General features: G+C 40.5%; 1 protein-coding gene across 6 annotated transcripts in view; it reads left to right on the top strand.

Moving 5' to 3' along the window:
- The window catches only part of fam210b (family with sequence similarity 210 member B), a 79,874-nt gene extending 71,358 nt beyond the window's left edge, over positions 1 to 8,516 (top strand). For 3 of the 6 annotated variants that reach the window (XM_060919111.1, XM_060919107.1, XM_060919109.1), the window contains one exon: positions 7,345 to 8,516. In XM_060919111.1, the coding sequence (XP_060775094.1) occupies positions 7,345 to 7,561 (217 nt within the window). In that variant the 3' untranslated portion in view covers positions 7,562 to 8,516. The remainder of the gene's footprint in view (positions 1 to 7,344) is intronic. The other 3 variants (XM_060919108.1, XM_060919110.1, XR_009654516.1) reach the window with 2 other exon arrangements.
- Positions 8,517 to 9,496: the final 980 nt, after the last annotated feature.

Genomic DNA, 9,496 nt, shown 5'->3' on the forward strand with positions numbered 1-9,496 from the left:
AGTTAAGTCCCATCTCCTTAAATTGCTGAATTGATTATTTTGATCATTCTATTAAGTTTTTCTAGTAGCATTTGGGGTCTTGGACATTCACAGTAAATTTTAGGACAGTAGTCCTGGTAACTAATTAATAAAAGCCTGACATGACAGACATGCTAAATGGCAATAGAAACACATCGGTTTATCATCAAAATCTGACAGACAAACTAACGTCTACCATCATATTCTGACAGACACTCTAGATGACAATAGCAACAAAACTGTTTCTTACATTATTAATCTGACAAACTTAGTAATAATATTAAATACCTCATCACTAGAACCAAATAATAAAATATTGAAATAAAAAGATAAAATTTATTTTCAAAATTGAAATATCAACAATAATTGTCAGAACAGTGACTATAGACCAGGGGTGCCAGGGTGAAATTGGTAAGGGGGCCAGATTTTTTTCAAGTGGGACCTTGGGGGCCGAATTACACTTTTGGCCTGAAAAGACCAGACACTAACTCAACAAAAGGACATTATTTTATATGATTTTTGAAGGCCTATATGCCCAAAAGGAATTGTAAAGCTATAGCCTCAAAATGAGGCGCACAATAACATGGCAGACAAAAGCAATTTACCCTCTGAAAATGTAACAGTCTAAGCATGCAAGTAGCCTACATTTATAAAAAAAATGCTACAGAAATGGACTAAGACACAAATAACACAAGTGTAAACTGTAAATGACTTAGATCAGATTTATTGATCTTGCACATCAAAAACATGTCAATGCATAGGCCTAATTAGGCCAATTAAAACGATTGGCAAGTAGGCCTAAACAAGTCAAAAGAAAGAAGAAGTGCCAGGGTAAATAATTCCACCAATAGGTCAAGTGACTAAATATCCAGTAGCATTAGTTTAAAAGAGCCAAATATGACTGAACATACCAATAAAAACAAACTACAGATGGCACATTAACTTTGCTGGTCAAGTCCCACATATATTTCCACACACCCATCCTGTTTATTCCCCCTCAAGCACATAGCACAAGGTTACATGGGGGAGAAATACCAGCTACATTTTACATGTGGAAGCCAGAAGTCTTTTACTTTTTACCAGCTTGTCGACATTGGGGGACAGACTCTGGGCAGTTGCTATTTTCATGACATCGTTGAGATGTCCATGGGTCAGACGACTACGCAGTTTCGATTTATTAATATTCATTACTGAAAATGCCTGTTCACATAAATATGTTGTCCCGAACATACAGAGTATTTTACCGGCAAAGGCCGTGATAATTGGGTACTCTGGTGGCAATGACTGATAGAAAGATTCCAACAGATGCGTATTTATCCTTGACGAATGCACCCTCCGAAAATGGCTTGGACACTTTTGCGATCTCCCACGCGATGATGTAGCTCGCCTTCACTGCCCCTAACATGAAATAAAATGTACAACAAAGATATTGAGACACCCCTCTTTGAAAACAGCCGCATTTAACATTAAAGGAGAACTGAAGATGATGTATGATATTAAAACGAACCTTCATGTGTCTCTCGAGACTTTGAGAAAGCTGCTTGCTGTTTTTGAAGGTTTGAGGCAAGCTCATTTAGCTTTTCAGTCCTGCGTTGCCCGGTGAATTGGCTGTATTTGTCGGCGTGGGTCTCGTAATGTCTTTTGACATTGTATTCCTTCGGTACAGCCACTTGTTGTGAACAAATCAGACAAACAGGTTTTCCCCCTACTTCCCAGAAAAAGTATTTCTCTCTCCATTTTTCGTGAAAGATGCGACCCTCAGAATCAACTTCTCTCTTTTTAGACTGTTGTTGCTTGTGAACGAGCAACAACTAGCCTACTCTACATTAAATCCGGGTCATTGCACCTGCGCGTGCTGCAGAGAGCAGCTAAAAACGAACCGATGGATTATACGAAAATGGAAAATGGAATCAAATTGAAACATTAGATTTAAAATCATTACGAAAAAACCCCCACAACATTCGATTTTTATTAATTTATTATTAAAAAAAAAAAAAGTCTCATGAACCACCGGGCCGGATGTGATGACCAATCGGGCCGTATCCGGCCCGCGGGCCGTTACCATGGCACCCCAGCTATAGACCCTTTTCAGTCACGTGACCTTCGTAAACGCGACCGCCATTTTGGACATGTAGTGGACTTCGGCTCGAATCAGTTTGAATGCGAGGAAGGCGACAAATGAAAAACATAAAAGAAAAAGGAGCGAGATGCAGAAAACACCTTCACTATCCAGCGACGTAGGGCATTTACAGGGCAAGCAGAGGGAGAGGTATTTGCAAAAATTGAGGTTAGCAGGCTTAGAGAATGACGTTTACCTGCTTCCACCAGGATTGTTCACTGATGTACGGAAGTACACGAAGCCCTCGTCTTTACCTGACTTCGGCCCACATGATCTGTATACCTATGTCGTTAAAAACCCATCGCCATACACATACACGCCAACGTCCGAGGTTCCGGCGCACACTCCGGCTTGCTCCCGGAGTGCTCCGGCCGAGGTTCCCCTCAAATTAAGCAGCGCGCGCCGGCTTGCTCCCGGAGTGCTCCGGCCGAGGTTCCCCTCAAATTAAGCAGCGCGCGCCGGCTTGTTCCCGGAGTGCTCCGGCCGAGGTTCCCCTCAAATTAAGCAGCGCGCGCTGGCTTGCTCCCGGAGTGCTCCGGCCGAGGTTCCCCTCAAATTAAGCAGCGCGCGCCAGCTTGCTCCAGGAGTGCTCCGGCCGAGGTTACGGAGCGCGCTCCGGCTTAATTTGAGGGGAACCTCGGCCGGAGCACTCCTGGAGCAAGCCGGCACGCGCTGCTTAATTTGAGGGGAACCTCGGCCGGAGCACTCCGGGAGCAAGTCGGCGTGCGCTGCTTAATTTGAAGGGGAGCAAGCCGGAGCGCGCTCCGGAACCTCGGACGTTGGCTCCGGCAGCTATTTATACTGGATCCGGTGTAAATAGCTGCCGGATCATAATTACAGTAAACTAGTAAATACAGTAAAGGAAAAACTTGAGACTGAAAGGTTTTAACAGTCATCCAAATGACTGAATGTAAACATTGCTACAGTAACATACCAGCTACTTGTTGACATTAGCTAGTCAACAATAGCTACTACAGAAGAACAAAGAGGTTACAATGGGTTATTTTAACCTATTTGGTTACACACTCGCCGCCACAGAATGTTAACAGCAATGTAATGCCTTTTCTGGCTAATTTTATTCGTCTTACCTCCAACAAAGTGGTCACTACACAAGCGTTGGTATGCCGAGGGCTGACAATCTTTCCTGTTAATGGCCGCTATCCATCTTCTCTGTCGGGATCCGATAAAATGATAAACCTTGCCTTGTTTGTTGATGGTTACTACATCCAGGTGCACAACAATATAGTGGCATGATGGAAGTCTTGCTGAAAGTAAAAACTTTCTTTGCTGCCGTTCCTCAATGCTGGCTGTGGTAAACTACTGGCAGTACATGTCCAAAATGGCGGCCGCGTTTGTCGTGACGTCACGTGAAAAGGGTCTATTGACACGACTGTCACTTTCGCAGGGAAATAACACATTGAAATGGCCTGTCGGCTGAAAGGGTCGCAAGTGGCTCTGATTTCTCTCAACTTACGATAGTTTTCCTCCAGAAAAATTTAAATATGAATACACAAATATATTCTCAATGTTTCTATCGTCAAAAATTTCTATCGTCAGGATAGCTGACTGAAAATCTTACCTTGATTTATTTGATGAAATCTAGCTGTCAGAACTCCAAGTCTTGCCCGGAAGTAAATGCCTGCGGTCACAAAAATCATGCGCAGTAGAATTTCCTCTTTGCGTCAGTCAACATGTGCGTGGTGAGGGCTTGAATTTTGCTATTGTCAGGTGCATTTGACTGACAGACTGATAGCATTTTTAAAAAATAACTGTGGGCTTCTCGTCGTGAACAAAATAGACATCTGGGCAGCAAAGTACAGTGAACATTGCAACAAGAACCCCTTGCAGTCTGCTACAATCCCTGAGATATCGTGGGGTCATGAAACAAGGGAGTGAGTATGCATGGTGAGCGCAGGTGGTACTAGTAGGGCCTGCAAAACAGCTGCGGTAAGCTGGAAGATGCAGGCATCCAATTCCTTAAGCCACTGCTCCCCACCATGAGCCTCCTATTTGCAGCTACAGCTTCTCTTTGCACAGTGATCAGCCTGAGAATGACCAAACAAAAACTGGTAGATTCTTTTTTTTTGACTCCTAACCTGAGTGACTTCTCAGGTCACATCTTTCTGTTAACTGTAAGAGTACAAAGATGTAACAAAAAATGTATATTGTCAGTTTTCTCGTAAGTAAATTGATTATTTGTTTGCTTGCTTTGCAATGTCAATCATATATAATAAATTTATATAAATCCCCCTGTCCGTTGCACCAAGAGTTTCATAAATATCCTTGTGAACAATTCAACCTAACAATAAGGAAAGTCAAACAATACGAAAAGCCGTCCACATCAACAAAGTGGCACTGTAGACGTCATTCTTAGCTCAAAATGCCATCTAAGTTTCTTATATGGGTAATTCTTCAGCGGAGAGGCCAGAATTATGATATTATTAAGATTGCCTTAAACTGTCAGTTCAGTGATATTGCTAAAGTATGGACTCCAAGGCAAAATGTACTGAAACCATATTTAAAAATCATTGCCCCACTTATAGCAATGTCGCTTCAGAGAAATCTTGGTTTGAATTTTAAGAAATGAAAGTTCAGTTTTTTCTGACATAATTCAGTTACTGCTTTTTCTTTCCTCATAAAAGATTTTGTGTTCAGAGTTAAACATAGCCAATTTTCTAAGATTTTTTTAGGGTCAAAAGGTACCCCATACAGTGTGAAATTTTTATTTAATACCATCATCTTGAGTACTACCACTAAAAAAGTTACCACATTGCTGTGAATGTAATTCCGTTACCGAAGAACGACCCTCATATATTCATGTAATTTTATGGTAGTTCAGCTCTCTCTCACTGGCTTCTTTCTGAAAGAACACACAAAGTAAATTGCCAGGAATCAAACACAAGTGAAACTCATCTCTTCGCTGCCCACAGCTGATGCTTGATCATGCCCCCGCTGCCAAAATTACACTGACAAATTCAAATGATACATCATGGAGAAATGCACTGATTGCATGCTTTAGCTGTATACAAGTAGGCTTAATTATACTCTTGCTTAATTGATTATTTTATGGGATTTGTTTCACATATGTTCTAACCCTAATGCTGCTTAATGATATGTTAATGATGAAAGATGATCATTTAAAACTTTTTCTCTAAAAAAAAGTCAAGCAATTGGTGTTAATGCCATTACATGCACCTTGTTGCTCACTGCTCTCAACAAAATCATTCCCTGTGTTTGTTCTTTGTTAACACTCACAAGGGATTTGGGTAAGACTGCTACAGAGTCTGCTTCACTGTGGGTTTTACCAAAGGGCATAATTAAGGTTCCACAGAGGGCAAGCCTAAAATGAGAAATGGGACACTATGGCTACGTTCACACTGCAGGCTGAAGTGACTCAAATCCGATCTTTTCGCCCATATGTGACCTGTATCCAATCTTTTATTGACAATATGAACGACACAGATCCGATTTTTTCAAATCCGACCCAGGCCGTTTGGATATGTGGTCCTAATTCCGATTCCTATCCGCTCTTTTCATATGCGACTTCAGTCTGAACCGCCAGGTCGCATTCATCCGACTTACACGTCATCAACAAGCCACAAACGTCACTATTCTGCGCTGAAGTAGGCGGCGGGTCTCTCAAAAAAAGTTACAACAACATGGCGCATAATCATGGGCGCAGATAGAGGGTGGGACTCGTCCCACCCAGATTTAAATTCACCTCGTTCGGTCCCCCCCACTTATAGGGAGGAAAAAACGTCTATGCTGTCTTTCTTTGCATAAGGCAAACCTCATGGAAAAATCAAAAGACTAATTACCATTCGGTTTATTGAGGTGCACGGCAGTGTATACATAGTTGCAACAACTCACATAAAACAAAACAAAGACTGATATTCGGTTGGTTGAGCTGCGCAGACTGCACAGGTTGCGAGCTCGAGCTTGGTTGCTATGGTAACCCACAAGAAGTTTGACAGGCATATCGGGGTTGGGGTTGGTTTGCTGGCAGCTTTGTCCCCCCCAGTTCAAAAAACGTATCTGCGCCCCTGCGCATGACATCAATGCGAGAGACGCTTCGGGCTGTGAAGGTTCTGAATCTTCTCAATGGAAGGACGCAGAGGTTAGGGAGCTGATTTCCATTTGGGGGGATACAGCTATTCAAGCTAGATTGGATGGGTCATACCGCAACCGGGCGGTTTTACTTCCGTAAACACTGGCCATGCTCACTGCGTGTGATGTCGTCGTATCCTGCAATGCGCATGCGGAACACTTTTAGATCGCTTTTCGTTCATACTGAGGATCACATACAAGTCGCATATATTTGTTAATGTGAACGACCTCACAAAAAAATCGGATTTCACAAAAAAATCGGAATTGAGCATTAAGCCTTGCAGTGTGAACGTAACGTTTGTGTCCTTGGTTTGCTCATATTGGGCCTCATTTATCAAGCTGGATATGAATGGATTTATGTATAAATTGTGTTATTGTTTACAGAAGAAATCTAGTATTCATGAAAATCCTGTAAATTCAGAAAAATGTTTGTCTTCTACACATACACCTGAGTGTGTGTAAATTTGTGTGTAAATATGTAAACCTTGACTTCATCAACTTATCATATACTTTATATGGATTATTGCATGTTTATATTTGGAATATACTAGCAAGTTTATTTTTATTATGTATATCGCATTTTGCAAGCACCCTGACACAGAGTGACTTATAAAATTACTTTGAAGTGTCTGTCAAAAACACATCTTCATGCTAGTTCACTAGTTCAGGTACTATGAATAGTATCAACAGTTTTTTTTAAACAGTCATTTTATTGTATTGCCATTAATTAATGAATATGAAAAAAACAAAACAAATGAGCCAACACAAACTCAGTAAATTAAGATAAATAAAACTAATCATTCAATCATGACAACAGAAATACTGTCATATAAACAGAGGACAGGCTGTACAGTGTCACAAAACTGTCAGCAGTAAGTGTGCCATAAAAAGCCACATCCACTTAAAGTCTGAAAACAATGCCTAACTTAAAAATGTACAATTTTTGTCAACTCTTTTTCAAATAAAAAAAGGTATATTCAATATTTTACTATGTGTGAATGCTGATGTTGCTTAGTGTTTTTATTCTCTTACATTAAATGTGCTTTAATTCATTATTTTAAAACAATGCATTAATATGCTTTAATGTTTGTTCTCCTCAGTGGGATCAATATGACAGCTGTCCTTTGCAAGATGGGCTTTACTGAATCTGTTGTTCAGTCGAAGATGGCTGCTGGCACTAGCACATTTGTGCTAGCTTATGCTGTCCACAAACTCTTTGCTCCATTTCGGATCAGCATCACTCTTGTGTCTGTACCACTCATAGTACGATATCTTCGGAAAACAGGACTTTTCAAATCCTCACCACCTCGTCTGTGAACAAGCATGTTTCCAATGGTGGACACACACACACACACAGGGTATTTTTAAAAATTTGATATTATTTGAAATGTAAGTATCCCAGAAACTACATAGTCTAGGCAAATGAAACTGAATAGGCATAATGTTGAACAATATAAGATTTATTCCTCAAAATTTGGATGAGAAATTCAAAGGTATGTGGATTCCATGAACGATTTCACAAATTTTCAATATGCGCGCCGCCTGAGACACGGCACTCTAACACACAAAACACCTTTTCTTTTGTAGTGAATTGCATTTCTATACCTAAAAATAAAAAAAAAAACATTAAAGATAAAATTTTGACCTGTTTCCACACATGCTGTGAAAATTTGAGGTCAATTGAACGAGAATTGGCCAAGTTACTAGATTGTGAAATGATTTTAAAAAATTTTGAAGCACCCTGTATGTATGTGTATACAGATGAAGAGTTTGGTTCCAAAACGCGATAGCGTTTTTTTTTTTTTTTAAATCAAGTTACCACCAAAAGAATCATGGAACTCTTCAAAGTTCCAAAATCAATTTTATGCAAAACATGATAGCTACATTTCCCTGCATCATATAGCCTGTATCTTTCCAAAATGTGAAAAGCGCTACCACTGATTTTCTGCAAAACGCAATTTCTCCGCTTGACCAATCACAGCACACCATTAAAATATGTAAACAGTGATAACAGCTCACACTGTCTTTTAGTGAGATTTTGAATGAAATAAATGCATACCTTCGATGGAATCAAACATTTTATCTTAATATTTTATATTATTATTCCAGTAAAGATTGGGGTCCAATGTTATTTGCCACTTATATATATTTGGGGGGTTAGCACCATTTGATTTACACAACATGCCTGCAACTTTAAAGGTGTCTGTGAAGATTCTCAATCATCCAGGTCATAGTAAACTGTGGGTGGTAGAAATGGGTAACTGGACTTGCTTGAAGATTCTTGAAAACGTTTCACCTCTCGTCCAAAAGGCTTCCTCAGTTCTGTCTGACTAATAGGGAGTATCAGATATTTATCCTCTCCTGGATCAGAATCAGAATTCTGATGACCAGCTCATCTAAGGTGTCATTGAGGCATCATGTTGGTGTGGGTCACTGGAGGCTGGGTGTGAACGGCGAGTCATTAGGGTGATCAATGGCAATCTGACTCTCTCTGTCCTCCTGTGAGTCACTGAAAACAGCTGGGTCCTGGCGTTCACACCCAGCCTCCAGTGACCCACACCAACATGATGCCTCAATGACACCTTAGATGAGCTGGTCATCAGAATTCTGATTCTGATTCAGGAGAGGATAAATATCTGATACTCCCTATTAGTCAGACAGAACTGAGGAAGCCTTTTGGACGAGAGGTGAAACGTTTTCAAGAATCTTCAAGCAAGTCCAGTTGCCCATTTCTACCACCCACAACTTTAAAGGTGCACATTGTTTTTTATTGTGACACAAACAATAATTAAGATGAAAAACCAGAAATCTGGAGTGTGCATAAGTATTCACACCCATTTTGTATGAAACCCCTAAATAAGAGCTGGTCCAACCAATTCACTTCATAAGTCACATAATTAGTTGATTAAGATCTACCTGTGTGCAATCAAAGTGTGACATGATCTGTCACTTGATGTCTATATAAATCAGCCTGTTCTGGAAGGACCCTGACTCTGCTACACTACTAAGCAAGCGACATAAAAACCAAGGAGCACTCCAAACAGGTCAGAGACAAAGTTGTGGAGAAGTATAGATCAGGGTTGGGTCATAAAAAAATATCCCAAACTTTGAATATCCCAGGGAGCACCATTAAATCCATTATAGCAAAATGGAAAGAATATGGCACCACTACAAACCTGACAAGAGAAGGCCGCCCACCAAAACTCACAGATGCACCAAAAATGCCCCAAGGAGGGCATTAATCAGAGATGC

The sequence above is a fragment of the Neoarius graeffei genome, chromosome 4, assembly GCF_027579695.1.
Source record: "Neoarius graeffei isolate fNeoGra1 chromosome 4, fNeoGra1.pri, whole genome shotgun sequence".
Classification (NCBI taxonomy): Eukaryota; Metazoa; Chordata; class Actinopteri; order Siluriformes; family Ariidae; genus Neoarius; species Neoarius graeffei.